Source organism: Oryctolagus cuniculus, chromosome 1 (genome assembly GCF_964237555.1).
Source record: "Oryctolagus cuniculus chromosome 1, mOryCun1.1, whole genome shotgun sequence".
Lineage (NCBI taxonomy): Eukaryota > Metazoa > Chordata > Mammalia > Lagomorpha > Leporidae > Oryctolagus > Oryctolagus cuniculus.
In genome coordinates this window covers 92,927,104-92,942,876 of record NC_091432.1, presented here as the reverse complement: position 1 = coordinate 92,942,876, position 15,773 = coordinate 92,927,104, and the positions used below count along the sequence as shown (strand labels likewise).

Here is a 15,773-nt window from a genome sequence, read left to right as displayed (position 1 = left end):
ATAGCCTGTGATATTCCTTTGATGGATTACTTACAAAACTCAGCAGGTTGAGTGGCAAAAATTTGCCAAACTTCATGTCATTAAGTGTGTAGTTTCCAAGTCTGATGAGCACTGCCACCCGAGAGAGTTCAGCAACCAAACGAAACTCCAAGCTCTTGTCAAAGGACATTTATTTCCTTCATTGGAACTTGCTGAGGATTGCGGGGAAGGAGAAGCATTGTGGTACAATGGGTTAAGCCATTCCCATACTGGAATGCTGGTTCCAGTCCTGGCTGCTCCATTTCTGATCTAGTTCTCTGCTATGCTTTGTAAAGGCACCAGAAAATGTCCAAGTATATGGACCCCTGCTACCCATGTGGGAAACCAGGATGAAGTTCTTGGCTCCTAGCTTAAGCCTGGCCGGGACATGTGGCCAACTGAGGAATAAAGCAGCAGATAGAAGTCTCTCTCTCTCTCTCTCTCTCTACCTCTCTGTCACTCTGCCTTTCAAATTAAGAAATAAATCTTTAAGAAACTCATTGGGAACTACACTAGACAGCTCTTACAGTATGGAATGAAGAGTAAAATTGGCAATGCATTTATACTCATTTGACTATTTATTTTTAATAGAGAAATGAAGAAAAGAAACTTGGAATTTTAGGAAGTCACGAAGACCTCTCAAAATTATCACTTGACAAAAAACAGGTAAGATTCTTTGAAAACATGAAATCATGCGTGTGATCAGGCTTATCTTTTGAGGAAAAGAGACAAATGTTCAGAAGTTCCTTGAAGAAATAAATAAAATACCAATTAAATAATTTATGTTAATAATCTGTTGAGAAGTGAAAATAAGCCCTATGTTTAATTAGCAAAAAAGAATTATGTATATACTTAAGATATATATTATGATACCATCGGGACCCCTGCATCTTTTTTTTTTTTAAATCAAAGACTTTATTGGATAAATGTTACACAACATTCTTTGACATTTAACTCTGAGCATACTCATGATGAAAAACAAGTTTTGTCATTCAAGTCTACGAAACAAAATAGGCTTGTGAAGATTTGAAATACAGACAAAAGCATGAAGCAAAGCTTAAATATTAAGCAACTAAAGCAATGAAAGTGAAATAGCAACATGGTAAGTCTAGATTTTAAATATCACCAAGTTTCATTTTTTAAAAAATGAAAATTCGGTTTGTAACCAAAACATGTTTCAGAATATGTCATGAGAGAAAATAGATACTTAAAACTTTCTCTCTCAATTCTTTCGCCTATTATTATTACTTGGTCATTTCCATCCCTCAGAAATAATGAATTCTAAAGCTTAACTTAAAATCTTGATTATACAATCCCATGTGTTAATTCCACCATGGCTTGGGAGTTACCTACTTCTTGAAGTGAGCCTAAAAGATACTGCTGGTGTTATAATTTGAAAGAACAGGCCCAACCAAGCAAAGCCCTAGGCCAGGCAGAGTGGGGCACCCCTGTAATGTAATATATTTCATGTTAGAACTCCCTGCTGCTACAGTTCCTGAGCTTATTTTTCCGATGTGATAAAATATGATTTCATGATAGGGACTTCCAAAAAGATAAATTTATAGTGTAGTTGAAACTTTAAGTTACATGCAATGTAATTGGGATTTGCATTAAGATCATTAGACACAAGATAAGACTACCTGCTTTTCCTTCTTGAGTGGTAAAAACAAATTGTAGTCAGCTATGCTAAATGTTCGAAACTCCCAGAACCTTTGTAAGTCCTGAGATTGGGGCTATTAGGTAATTCCAAAATACAGTGATATTATGGATGTTTGAATACCTGAGCCAAGTGCTCAGTAACCTGTTTCATTGCTTCAAATGAATTTTGTGGGTTTTATTTTTGGCATTTTTTTTGTAATATGTATTCAATATGGATTATCTTTCTGGTTTAAAAAATAAATCAGTATTGCCACTAAAAAACCTCAGTTTTATTATTAAAAGTACAGCATCATCAAATATAAAATGCCTTAAAAATGTAATACTAACAAGTCCATGTGTTTTTCTCTTCTTTTCTCCATTCATTAAAAAAGAAAAGACTTCAGAATATGTATTTACCAAATATAAGGGAAAAACTATGGTCTCTATTAAGAACTTAAGTTTCATGCACAAAAAGTGTGACAATCTCTCCATGGATCTGTTCTGCTAGTCACCCGCTGTGGGGCCACGTCCTACCTGATACCTGTGAGAATCCCTTGAGCTCACAGAGGAGGGGCTCCTTGGGGAGAGGTCCACATCAGAATTCAGATGTTGTCACCTTTTCTGAACAAGATCAATCAGTAAGGAAAGAAACAATAATAAAAGTTTCCCAGCTCAGTAGTTCTTAGAGTATACATTTTAACTCCAAGATCAACATTAGCCTATCCACTTTGAATCAAAATATGAAAGAATGTAGTAATGAAAATGTGCACCAAATGTTAAATACTAGTGGCAAATAAATACATCCTAATATGTTCTAACAAGCAAACATATATTCAGAATACAGCCCTGCTTTATTCAAGAAGGAAAAGATCCCCATTTTGTGGGTGGGGTGGGGTAGGTTGGAGTGGGCTGGGGCACTTTGCCATCCTTTCTGCAGGATGTTGAATCCTCTTTCCTGGAACACTGAAGGAAACGTTGGCCTTAGCATACGTGACTATTGCTGTTTCATAGGCAAGCCATCTTAGAAATACCTTTGTTCAAGTTGGAACTGACTAAACCTTGGAGAAAGCACAAAGTTTAAGTATGAAAAATGCTTGAATATTTCCCTATCATCCCACACCTCTTGGGCCTTTCCAAACTGTACTGATATAAACTTCACATTCTTCAAGTGACTTCTTCTATGTATATTTCACATCACCTTTCTCCTCATCTCATGCATAATTTATTGCAATAGCTTGTTATTAAACATTCCCTAATACCTTTTCTTCAGCTTAATATAGTACAATTTGCAAGTGCCCTTTTATAGACTGTTGGTTTTAACCACTGCCTTAACATTTACTTCTTAGTGCAGCTTTAAAAATCTCCAATTTCCTTCCGTCCTGATGTTCTGGTGTTCTCTGTCATTGTGGTATGGGTCCATGAAACCAGCAGCCTGCTAATGTCTTTGTGCTGCTGAGTGGGTAGAGGTGCAGCGGGACTGGGGTTTGGGCGCCATCTTGCCACTCCTTATTTTCTCAAGTCCCGTCTTCAGAGAAGAGTCATTTTCTTCATTCCTGTACCTCTGTGGTTTTAAACGAACCCGGGGAGGAAGGGAACCTGAGCTAGGATTCTGAAATGGACTTTTGAATGCGCATTTTTGGAAGTAGAGGTTTCACTTTGCTTCTTTTGTGCCTTTTCTTTGGCTGCCATCCCCATATGGGCACCAGTTCTAGTCCCAGCTGCTCCTCTTCCAATCCAGCTCTCTGCTGTATCATTTATATCAAAATGAAAGCTTTGAAAAATATTTCCCTATAGGGCTGGAGCTGTGGCTTACTTGGTTAATCCTCCACCTGTGGCGCCAGCATCCCATATGGGTGCTGGGTTCTAGTCCCGGTTGCTCCTCTTCCAGTCCAGCTCTCTGCTGAGACCCGGGAAGGCAGTGGAGGATGGTCCAAGTGCTTTGGTCCTTGCACCCGCATGGGAGACCGGGAGGAAGTACCCGGCTCCTGGCTTTGGATCAGTGCAGCATGCCGGCCTTAGCGGCCATTAGGAGAGTGAACCAACAGAAGGAAGACCTCTGTCTCTGTCTCCCTCTCACTGTCTATAACTCTCTCTCTGTCTCTCTCTCTCTCACTGTCTAACTCTGTCTGGCAAAATAAATAAATAAATAAAATAAAATAAAATAAAATAAAATATTTCAGATCAGGAAACTTTAAAAAATGGAAAATAATGCCTACAATAGATCTACAGAGTTGATTTCATTATAGAGAGGATAGTATAGTGGTTAGGAAGCTAATGTAGGGAATCAACAAACTGTGTCCCTTAGACCATATTTGGTCTTCAGCCTATTTTTGTTCAGTTGATAGTTAAAGGATTTTTGGTCTTTAAAAACATTTTAAAGGGTTGTCAAAAAATAAATAAGAATATGTGACAGATAGTATGTGTTACCTAAAAAGCCTAAAATATTTATTATCTAGCTTTTTAAATAAAGTCTGCCACCCTGCATGTCATGATGAGGGTTATGAATAAAACAGTTAACCACCACAAACAATTAAGTTCAAATATTCTGTAAGTAATTTCTGTCATAATGATGTGTGTCTCTGTGTGTTCTTCTTAGAATGTTGCCTCACTAAGATGCTTTAATCATTTGTAGAATGCAGACAGTAATCCTGTTAACATCCAAGAGTTTTTTGAATATTAAATTAGTAGTTAATAATAAAATACTTACAACAGTATCTGGCCCATAGTAGGTACATAATAGCTATTTGTGATTTTATTACTATTACTAGAGAACAGGAAGAACAAATGTAATGACACAGTTTGGCAGTGATGCTAATTCAATCAGGACTGAGAAATGAAACTCTATCTAAAAGTCCTAGAGAAAGAATGGAAACAGAAAACTAAAGATGGCATTCAGTTAAAAATTGTAAATGGATGTTACCCAGAAAAATAATCGAATATAAATAGTAACAGTGATGATAGAAAGTCACAAGTTTGAAAATCAGCCTACATTGATTGAAAAGAGGTAACAAAATTAGTATCTGTAGGGTATGCTTGCCAGCAATTCTCTGTCTCTCTCTGTCTCTCTCTCTCTCTCTCTCTGTCTCTCTCTCTCTGTCTCGCACACACACACACACAGTGATTTTCCCACCACTGCCCAACTATGGACTCAGACAAATTGCATGGCCTTCTCAGGCCTCAGTTGTTACTATAGCCTCAGAAGAATCATTAAAGTAAGTGAAATAACATTACCTAGAATTTTATTTTGCTGCTTACATTTCAGTTTCTTCCTCCTGGTTCTTCCTTGATGAAATGATTTTTCAAAGGCTTCTCTAGTATTGGATATATTCAGAATGGAGTCCAACTATGCCTGGTGACTTACTGCTTGATCCCAATCACTTGCGACATGTGTACCAAGGAATGTATAATTAATCGTATTTTAACAAAATCTAACATTTTGGGAATGATGTAGTTCATCTTAAATGTTTAACTTCCCTCTATGTATTATAAATATTATGAAGCTTAAAGGAAGCATATAAGGGTTTTCATAACTTCATGGAAAATTGATGTTATGAAAAAAACATGCATGGATTTCAATTCTTTTTGTACCAAAATGAACTTATCTTTAAACTCCATTTTCCATGAATGTTTTGAAGTCCGCTCATATGTGAAATTCAGTTTGTTTAGTTGTATTTTGTATTCACTGCACTCTTTCCTTACCAAAATTTTATTTTTGGGTAGATATAGTAAGAGCACTGAACTAAGTACTCAGAAGATTAGCATCTGATTTTATCTCTGCCCCATGAGTAAGTCATTTAATTTCTCCAAACTTACGTTTCATCATCCATAAAACAGGGTTGAAAAGCTATTCAATCCATATCATCATATTGTTGGGAAGATTAAATTGATATTTTGTGAATTATAAACCCTATACAATTGTGATATACCCTTATTATAGAGAATTAGTTCTTTTTGATACTTGTTTATAAGTAACTCAACATTTTATCAAAATAGGTCAATTTAAATTAAATCTTAAGGTTCTCTAATGAGAAAATACTAGTGCTGAAAGTATGATAAATATTTGATAATAAGCCTTTGGAGACAAGAGAAGAATCAAAGGGAGTTTGCTTTCTTTATTAGAGAAACTACAGTATTTATCAAATAATTCTATTTTTTGTGACTTCTCAAAAAATCTGTAGCATTGATTTTAATCACCTATAAAGTGTCTTTAAATGAGATTTGAATCATTTTATATTTCCCAATAGCACATATTTTAACTCTTGATTAAAACAAACTCCAGGAGCAATACCAAGCCTGTGGTGTCAGACCCTAGTCGTGAAGTATGGAATCAAGTGTTGATTCTCATGCCAGTTTAACAATCTAAATACCCCTTCGAGCAACTGCAAATTGTGGCCGCCATGGAGATGTGCTGCTCATATCTTCTTTCAAGAGAGAACCTGCTGCTAGGAGCCCTCTCAACAGATAGCCTTACAGTAGCTGGGACAGCCAGTAGGCTTCCTTGCCTTGGCTGGCTGTGCTGTTGAGATCCCGGACGTTTCTCTTGGGCACAGAACTCCTCTATGTGCAATGTTTCCTCCAGGGTTCCCCACTGGGCTGACTTTTCTCAGAAAGTCTTCTCACCTTTCATTCTTTCAGAGGTGAGCTCAGGCTCTCTGTCTGGAGGCATTTTCTGTCTTCTCCTCCATCCCCCCTTGTCTTTCAAGGTACAACCATGAACATATTTCATGCTTCTAACTCTGTCTTGGCATTTGATTCCTGAAGGCTAAAATCAACACAAGTATCTATTTTCCCTTGCTAGGTGAGCTTATGATGAACAGAACTTGATCCCCTTTTCACACAGCTTGGTTTTTATTTGATACATTAACTGTATTCCTGATAAAAATGTGGAGTTTTTTTTTTTTTTTGAGGCAACCATTTACTTTTCAAATTATTTTTGCCCATTGTTACTGAAATGGGCTCCTGTTGGAACAAGTTTGGTCTTGATATGTACTAATAAAGAAAAAGTCTCATGGCTCATTCTTACCAAATTCATGTGGATTTTGCTCATCCTTTTTCATAAGGTCTTCACTGAGATGGCCCAGTTGCTATTTTATTCTCTTCTCTCTGACCCTTGGAGAGTTAAACTGAATAGTTAGCTGCAAAAATGTTGCCTTCACATCTTCTCTAAGTATACCATAGAAATCAGTCAGATGAGCTGCATATAAAAGTACTTTTCCAAACAATGTAAGCAGATCTGCTCATCATCTTTGATCAGGTCTTTCAGCTCTGAAGGTCCCTGACTTTCGTGTTTGCTAGCATTAAATTTTCAGATGCACAGTCTGAAAGAATAGCATAAATTAAAAGTTGATCTCTGCCATGCACTATTACATGGGTTAACCTGAAAATGCCAAATAGCTTCTTGAACAATGGCTCTATTCAAGCTTCAGAGTAAATTTATCTCAAGTTTTTGGTTTCAGAGCAGGATTTCTTGACCTATAGAACAGGTCTAGTCTGCAGTGTATTGAGATTTTAAGAATTGGTCATATAACCAGAAAATATAGCCATTACTTAGGGCCAATGCTATATCTTCAATCATCTGATGAAACAATCGCATGAAGTAGTGGCTCCAGCAGATTCAGTTTTCACCAGGGTACCATCCTTATGTAGTTTTTGCAATTTGCAAACCTCTTCTCCAGATCTACAGGGCTAAAATCTCTGGCAGTGGGGCCTGGAAATATTTCTTTCCTAAAGAAGACTTTGGAGATTGTAATGCTCATCAGAGTGTGGGAATCACTGATTATTTCATTCCCTGAATGATGTAGTCATGGGTTCAAGCACATGTTTAGACACAGTATTTGGCAAAGTATCCCCATAAGAAATTGGCTAGATTAAAGCTAACACGAAATAGATCTAAGTAGTGGGAAATATGTCCTTTTGTTCAATCACAGCTATTGAGAATTGTAGAATGCTTACTATGTGTCAAGCTCTGTGTTTTATAGACCTGATCTCTTTGAACTTCATATTAGGTCTTACGATGATACCATGTGTCCTATTCCATACTTTAGGAACCTGAGGATAGTTTATACAAAGTCCCATTTCAAACAAGTGACAGAGAGAATTAAAGCCCATATCTATGGCCGGCGCTGCGGCTGACTTGGCTTATCCTCCACCTGCGGCGCCAGCACCCCGGGTTCTAGTCCTGGTTGGGGCGCCGGATTCTGTCCCGGTTGCTCCTCTTCCAGTCCAGCTCTCTGCTGTGGCCCGGGAGTGCCAGATCAGCGCAGCGCTGGCCTTACCAGCCATTTCAGGGGTGAACCAATGGAAAAAAATCTTTCTCTCTGTCTCTCTCTCTCACTGTCTAACTCTGCCTGTCAAATAAATAAATAAATAAAAAATTAAAAATTATAAAAAAGCCCATATCTTCATGATTCCAAAGCATGAGATTTACAAGCACTACACAACGGGGCCTGATTGTATAACTGCATTCCCTGATGATTGGATATTTTGCTTATACCTTCCTGGCTTTGGGTCACTGTGCTTGTGGGAAATGTAGGACTTTACCATGGTCATATAAAACTGGTACTGTTTCTAGTACACATGTTCCTTTTAATGAATAACAAAGTATTTAGTGTTCCTCATTCTGACCTTACTGAAATTACAAGATGAGAAATGCCACTATGAACAGAATTATTAGGAAATAAAAAAAAGCATAAAGAATGCAGAAAATGTGTGGAAGGCATATAAAAAAGGGATAGACAGTGTTTCATTGGAGAGGGTATATACTATGCATCAGTTAGGAACAAAGCTTATATGTAGTCCTTCCTGCTTCTAGTAGCAGACTTCTCATTCCTCATCCCTCTGGAGTTATGCATGTCTGCAAGATCCAGAAACACTGTTAATATTGTGATTTGAATTCCCTTGTATCTGTGCAAGTATCACAGATGTGATTATCCAGACTTCAAACTTGTTTAGTAGCTGTGATGGAAATGAAGATATATTAGGATATTCTGCCACCAAGTGGCAATAATGCATCTTTACACCATTGGCTATATTCCTCATAGTATTTACTTCTCTGAATTATTCAAATTTTTTTAAACAGGTACTTGTTGAATTTCTGTGACATATTAGAAACGGACTAGAAATGTTTTTGCAGAAACATATTTTAATCCTAACTTTATATTTCTGATTTAGAGAAGAAGTAATCACATAAAAATGATTTGAATGAATTTATAGTTACTTAGTCATATACCATGAAACTGTACCAGTATTTCCCAGTCAGGGATGGGTTAGCCCTTCACTCTCGTCCCCAGGATGAATTTGATAACATCTGGAGACATACCTGATTGTAACAGCAGTGGTGGGAAGCCCTCTTTGGCATCTAGTGGCCAGAGGGCAAGAATGCAGGGAAGCTAAGCAATGCATAGGGTACTTCTCCCCAGAACCCTAAAGAGTTATCCAGTTCAAAATACCAATATTATCTCTACCTTTCCAAACATTGTTGTTACTTCTGTACCATACTGTCTTCTAAAGTTCTTTAGGCATCTGCCTTACACCTTGCGTCCAATTCCCTGTGTTTCAGATGTGTGTTTACCACCAGCTGGTCTGTGAACCAGGGGCTGTATGTCTTGTGCAGCAAGGTGTTCAGAAGCCAAGTGAAGTCCATTAGTGACATCCTTCCTTCATTTTACCAACCAACAATTTTTGAGCATTTGCCATTTGCCAGTCCTAGCATGAGGAACACTGCGATGAACTAAACAAAGTCTCTCCTTCTGTAGCTTTAGAAGAATGTGGACAATAAATATGTAACCAAACCAGAGAGTAACATAATTGTCAGTTTTACCTATGTTATGAAGGGACCAAAAGGTCTAGCTTGCTCAAGGTCAACTTTTCATAGAGTGAGCAGGGAAAACCTCTCTGAGGAAGGCATGTTTTTTAACTAAAGTGCAAAAGCTGAGAATCGAGTGAGTTAACCAGGATATGGGACTGAAAAAGAGTGTTTTAAGAATTGGGAATGGCAACGCGAAAGCCTTCAGGTGGACAAAAGAAAATTAAAGAATGTTTATGTGACATTAATAAACTATTAGGCTTTAACAAAAAAAGAGTATTGTCTCCATGGGTGTGGTATGTTGTGGAACTCAGTGCAGTTACTTAGCATGATTGGCATACCCACACATTGAGGACCACAAATTAGCCTTAAAATCCCAAAGAAGCCTAATTCTTCACCTTCCTATTTCCATGAATACCTTTTGGATGCACTAATGTCCTGTACTGAATGGAAGAGACGCTAGGTGAATGAGGTTATTAGTGTGTGAGTTCACGAGTAGCAGGCAGGTAAATCCAAGGCCCTTTTTCTCTGAGTCTTTCCCTGTCATGATGACCTGTGCTCAGCCTCCACGCTTCCTCAGAACTGGAGGGTGCATATGAGCCTGAGCATAGTCCTCACATCGAATAATGGCCCAAGGTGTAAATCACAGTTGAAAGTGAAGGGTCCCATTATATCATCTAAAACGTCATATAGAAGTTTCCATGCATTTCATAAATTCATATGTTAGCAGGGCTTGAAGGATGACAGAAGTCCAGTAGACCACTCCCTTTGTTGTCAGAAGAGAGAGTGGAAAAATTAAGCGCCTTGCCTTATGTTTCAGAGTTAGATTATGGCAGAGACAGGTTGTAGTTTGTCTTTGGGATCCCAAATGGTGCTATGCATATAGAATGATTTTTTATATATATGAGGCTGTGAGTTCAGGTACATAACAAATACACTCTCTTATCACATTACTTAAAAATTTAAAAAGTCGATTTCTGATTCTTTTCTAATTATAGCTTGGCCATGACAAGCAACCAAGTATAAGAAGTTCAGAAGATTTCCATTTAAATAGTTTCAATAAGCCTCCAAGACAGTATCAGGTAAGCATGAATTTTTAAAAGAATAAGGCTAGCTATTTGTAAAATTAATATTATCAATTAATATTAAAATTAATATTATCATGTTGTTCTTTTAAAAAAGAAACATTAGGATATTTCACAATATCAAAATAATGCATTAACTAAGAAAATATTTATTTAGTAACTACCATGTTCCAGGCACTTTGTAAGTGCTGGACTCATAAAGTTTTGGAATCATGAAGCTTAAGTCTACAAATTTGTTGTTTAAAAAAAAACCTTACATTGCAAAAAAACATGGAGAGTAAAAATAATCTCCTATCCCACCACTGATAAATAAAACTGCTTACTTTTGGTGACTATTCTATCAGTCTGATTCCATGTAAGTATGTGTTGAATTTTACATACATTTTAATGTAATACAATGTGTCATTATATAAACAGGAATAGTATTTACATAGTACTCACTACAGCCTGTGTTTTTCACTCTAAAAATGTATGTTCCTACTAATTCCAATGGGTGTGTAATATTCCTATTTACATAAACATATGAAAATTTATTAAAATAATCTGCTGTTGAATGGAAAATGAATGCTTTTTCCCCATGCTACTATAAGTAGTACTACTGTGAACACACATATGTGTACTAAAATTCTATCCTTAGGATAAGTTATTGAACATGGAGTTTTATTGTTTACCACTTAACTTTGGAGTTGGCCTATCTGGATATCCACCCAGGACTTCCTGCATGCAAGCTGAGTTTCCCAATTTTTATAAAAATTACTTACTTTTCAAAGGGGAACTGATAGAAATAAAGCAGGACAACCCACATATTATAGTAAAAGCAACACTTACATGTTAGAAATTCAGGCACTAGAGAAATTAACCAGCCCTAAATCAACAGCACACATAAAATCAAAATTGGCCACATTTTTCAGTGGGGCAGTAGATATTTGATTCATTTCCCATTTCCAAAAGTGGTGCTGCACCCCTTCAACCTTCCCCATGAAATGGTTTTATCTTGCTTTCATACTTTTCGAAATAAAAGATAGAGCAATGGACACAAAGCATTTGATATTTGTTCCAAACCTATTCCTTTCTCAAGAGGTGGCTGTGAGTCATTAGCCCTGGTGATGTGAAAACTGCTTTCGAAAGAAAAACAAAATTCGGAAGTGTTCATCCCCTGCCAGCTGAATCACCTAAACTTTGATAGCCACGCCTTCCAAAGCTAAGGGGAGGAAGACTTGGAGACTTCTTCCCAGTGAGTGATTTGTCATGAATATTCAAAAACTGAGATGGATTTCTCCTTTCTCTGTCTAGAAAATAATGAAGAGGCTCATTAAGAGATACGTCCTGAAAGCCCAGATAGACAAGGAGAGCGACGAAGTGAATGAAGGTGAGTGGAGCCCATGCCAGGACTCAGGATCCCATGCAGAATTGAGGGGGAGCTGCGCAGCTGGGTGTGGCAAGAGGGAGCTTCAAGGAGAAGTGCAGGGCAGGCGCTCACTAACCATCAGTTCTGTTCAAGTAGTGAGAAGTGGGTTATTTCTCCACACTGGGGACAAATATCCATTGCCAGCTCAAAAGCTATTTTTATGGGAGATTGGAGCAAGGTGAAGCTGCTACCCCAACTCCTACAGCAGTCACTACCATTTCCCTCGAATTCACGTTAGCAGCACTTTGTTACAATTTTGCTTTAATCTCTTTGTTCACCAAAATAGGTCCTAGGGAAGATAGAAACCTACTCCGGTAGGATGTGGTTTCATTTGTAATGATTTAAAATACAGATATGCATGGAATTAGAACTGATTTCATCTTGTCCCAGAATCACTTGTCTCTTTGCATGGCATATTTACAATTCTCATCACTCTTGTTTTCCAAAGGGGAACTGAAGGAGATTAAGCAAGACATCTCTAGTCTCCGCTATGAACTCCTTGAAGAAAAGTCTCAGAATACAGAAGATCTAGCAGAACTTATTAGAAAACTTGGGGAGAAGTTATCCTTGGAACCAAATCAAGAGGAAAGCAATAGATAATGCAAAGACTTCCTTAGCAATATGTATTTATTTGTTCACTTGAAGCCATATTACTTTCTGATTTATTTTTTTAAATACAATTGCCCACTTTTAAACAAGAAAAAGTTTGGGATAACTTGGGTTATCCTATCATCTGGAACCTTAATAGCTAATATTTTAGTGATTAAACTTTTTTGTTCAGGCTAAAGTTGGCTGAATATGGTGAAAATTATTCCCAGTTGTCTGGTGCTTGTTTGACAAATTGCTTTCTTGGGTGTGACTGTTGTGATGATGTGACTGTCATGTAGTATCTGCCTGGGAAAGGGTCAGAGATGGCAAGAGATTGACCCAGTTAATTCCCTGTGTGGTTTAATGTGAATTCCCTGCTGGTGACTTCTACTCTTGAACTATAAAGAAAACTAATCTATGACCATTTAAAGAATCATCTGCTTACTTAGCCTCCAAAGAAGTAAGATTGATGCTGTCTGTGCAGAACAGGCTTACATTTATGCTAAATTCTGAGTCATCTCTTTAAAACATTACACTTAACAATGATAATGTGTTTCATCCACTGAACTCTGAAAACATGGCCCAAGTATGTGTGTGTGTGAGTGTATGTACACATGTAAAATGCCTCACCGATTTCTTTTGTAGCTAATGTGGACATTCAAAAACTCTTTAAGTTGTATCTTTTTTTAAAAAAGATTTATTTTATTTATGTGAAAGAGTTACAGAGAGAGGTAGAGACAGAGAGGTCTTCTACCCACTTTTTCACTCCCTAGATGGCCACAACAGCTGGAGCTGTGCCAATCCGAAGCCAGGAGCCAGGAGCTTCTTGCAGGTCTCCCATGTAGGTGCAATGGCCCAAGGACTTGGGCCATCCTCCACTGCTATCCCAGACCATAGCAGAGAGCTGGATGGGACGAGGAACAGCCGGACTATAACCGGCGCCTATATGGGATGCTGGCACTTCAGGCCAGGGCATTAACCCACTGCGCCACAGTGCCGGCCCCTAAGTTATATCTTTTAAGAGGATTGAAAAATTACTCTCCAAAAAAAGTATAACTTATTGGAGAAGTACCAAAGTCTCAATGTTATTTATTGGTTCAATTAAAGCACAATTTGAATCATTTCTCAGGGCATTTATGGAAGAATTCTCACATTTGGCTAGTGAATGTAAAAGGGAAAATAATGTGGAAATTTTCAAATATTCATATTGTTTTCAATATTTCCTGTCATCTTCCCCAAATATGTAAAATAGAAATTTACATTCATATTCATTCACTAGAAGGTTGATATTACTTACTGATGATGTCAGGTGGCATCTTAAGCAAGTAAAAGAGAGAAACAAAGGTTCATCTCTTTTCCCTAAGACAATCAACTTTCAGAGGATGCTGGACATTAACTGGAAAAGCTGCTTTTTATATTCAATAAAGGGAATCTTCAAATGCAAACTTGATTTCAAACATTAAATCATCATAAAAAATGTTTAGCCCTAACTTTGACTTAATTTAAATGAAAGAATCCTAGTGTAATCATGATCAGAAAATACAGTAAAAATGTTTATTCAGATTTTTGTATATATGCATATTAGTTACTGAGAAATTACTTAGTGATACAAAAAGTCCATTTATAAATGTTGCATGACAATAATTGAATTGGCAGCTGTGACAAATTAACCTCATTCAAAATGCGATATCAGCAAATTAAAATAATGGAACATCCAGGAAGTGTTTGTGTTGTGCCATGCAGGAGACTGGCCTCCACGCCAAGGACCGCCCACTCCAGAAAAGATGTGCAGACCCCTCAGTATCTTTTCATTTAGCATAACTTCATAAGATAACAGTTCGGAGACATGTAACAGGCATGACCATGAGTTTCTGAGTAGAAGAAACTGCCTTTCACCAAGTGGCCCCTATTATTGTTCCAAGTTCATGTCCTAAAGTCAAGTCAGCAGACTTTTCTCAAAGGACAGCTGAATGGCACCTCTTCTAATTTCATTTCCATTGGAAGATGAAAGGTAAACCAAATGTAAAGAAAGATTTTTTTTTCAAAGACTATTTTTTTATTTGACAGGTAGAGTTATAGACAGTGAGAGAGAGAGAGAGAGACAGAGAGAAAGGCCTCCTTCCGTTGGTTCACTCCCCAAATGGCCGCTTCGGCCGGCACTGCACCAATCCGAAGCAAGGAGCCAGGTGCCCCTTCCTGGTCTCCCACTCGGGTGCAGGGCCCAAGCACTTGGGCCATCCTCCACTGCCCTCTCGGGCCACAGCAGAACTGGACTGGAAGAGGAACAACCGGGACTAGAATCTGGCGCCCATATGGGATGCCGGTGCCACAGGCGGAGGATTAACCAAGTGAGCCATGGCGCTGGCCCCTCAAATAACACTCTAAAAGATGAACACTTCTCCTTTCTTTGTTTCTCTTTCGGCCCTGAAGAAAGATTTTTAAAATTATGAGCTTAACTAAAGGCATATCTCCAAGGACAGTCACAAGCCTCCCAGCCTCTGGCTTTAAATCTTATATTTGCACCACAGTCAGGCTCACATTTTAAAATAAAGTGATTAATAAGTTGAAGTGCATTTATCTCAATTTCTCTCTAGCCTGTGAGTATAAGATACCAGCCTCTACACATCTCAGTTGTGTCATTTCCAAATGGGGATATTGATAGTGTCTACCTTGTACAGGTTTTATAAGCATGAATTAAAATAAATTTGACTATGCAAGAAAAATATTTATCACAGTGCCTGGCACATGATAGGTGCTTAGTAAACATTCTTCATAGTTAGATTAAGTCCCATTTTTCCTTTGGTTACAAGAGCCCTAAGTTCAGATCCTCATTTTCTATTCCTTTCCATCCCTTGTAGTTTGAAGTCAATTCTTGTCATCTGTTTTGTTTGATTGGTAAAATCAGATTGCATTTGTGCTATTTCTCATTTTCAGAGTATTGAGAACAACAGAGAGTAAAACCAAGCATTGGTGTACAAGCACAGGGCTTTTGTCCTGTTCTCTGGTGATGGGTCTGCCATGAGGAGGCAAGGAGTGAAGAGTAAGGAGTGGGCAAGGCTTGGCCTGCAGGGAGTAGCTGTGTGGTCACAGTAGCAAACCTTACTGCACTATCATCCTTTTGGAGCGTGAACTCCGGAGGACACCAATTCACAGGCTATGATCCAGGAATGACACTTATGCCTGCCTCGTATTTCCTGGTGGTCTGGATTGGCCCTACTAGAAGTGGTTGTAC

General features: G+C 38.0%; 1 protein-coding gene across 1 annotated transcript in view; it reads left to right on the top strand.

The window, feature by feature from the left end:
* The window catches only part of TRPC6 (transient receptor potential cation channel subfamily C member 6), a 135,593-nt gene extending 122,832 nt beyond the window's left edge, over window positions 1-12,761 (top strand). The window contains exons 10-13 of the mRNA XM_002708603.4: window positions 610-684; window positions 10,459-10,542; window positions 11,839-11,914; window positions 12,402-12,761. Coding sequence (XP_002708649.1) covers window positions 610-684; window positions 10,459-10,542; window positions 11,839-11,914; window positions 12,402-12,553 — 387 coding nt within the window. The 3' untranslated portion in view covers window positions 12,554-12,761. The remainder of the gene's footprint in view (window positions 1-609; window positions 685-10,458; window positions 10,543-11,838; window positions 11,915-12,401) is intronic.
* The last annotated feature ends 3,012 nt before the right edge of the window (window positions 12,762-15,773 follow it).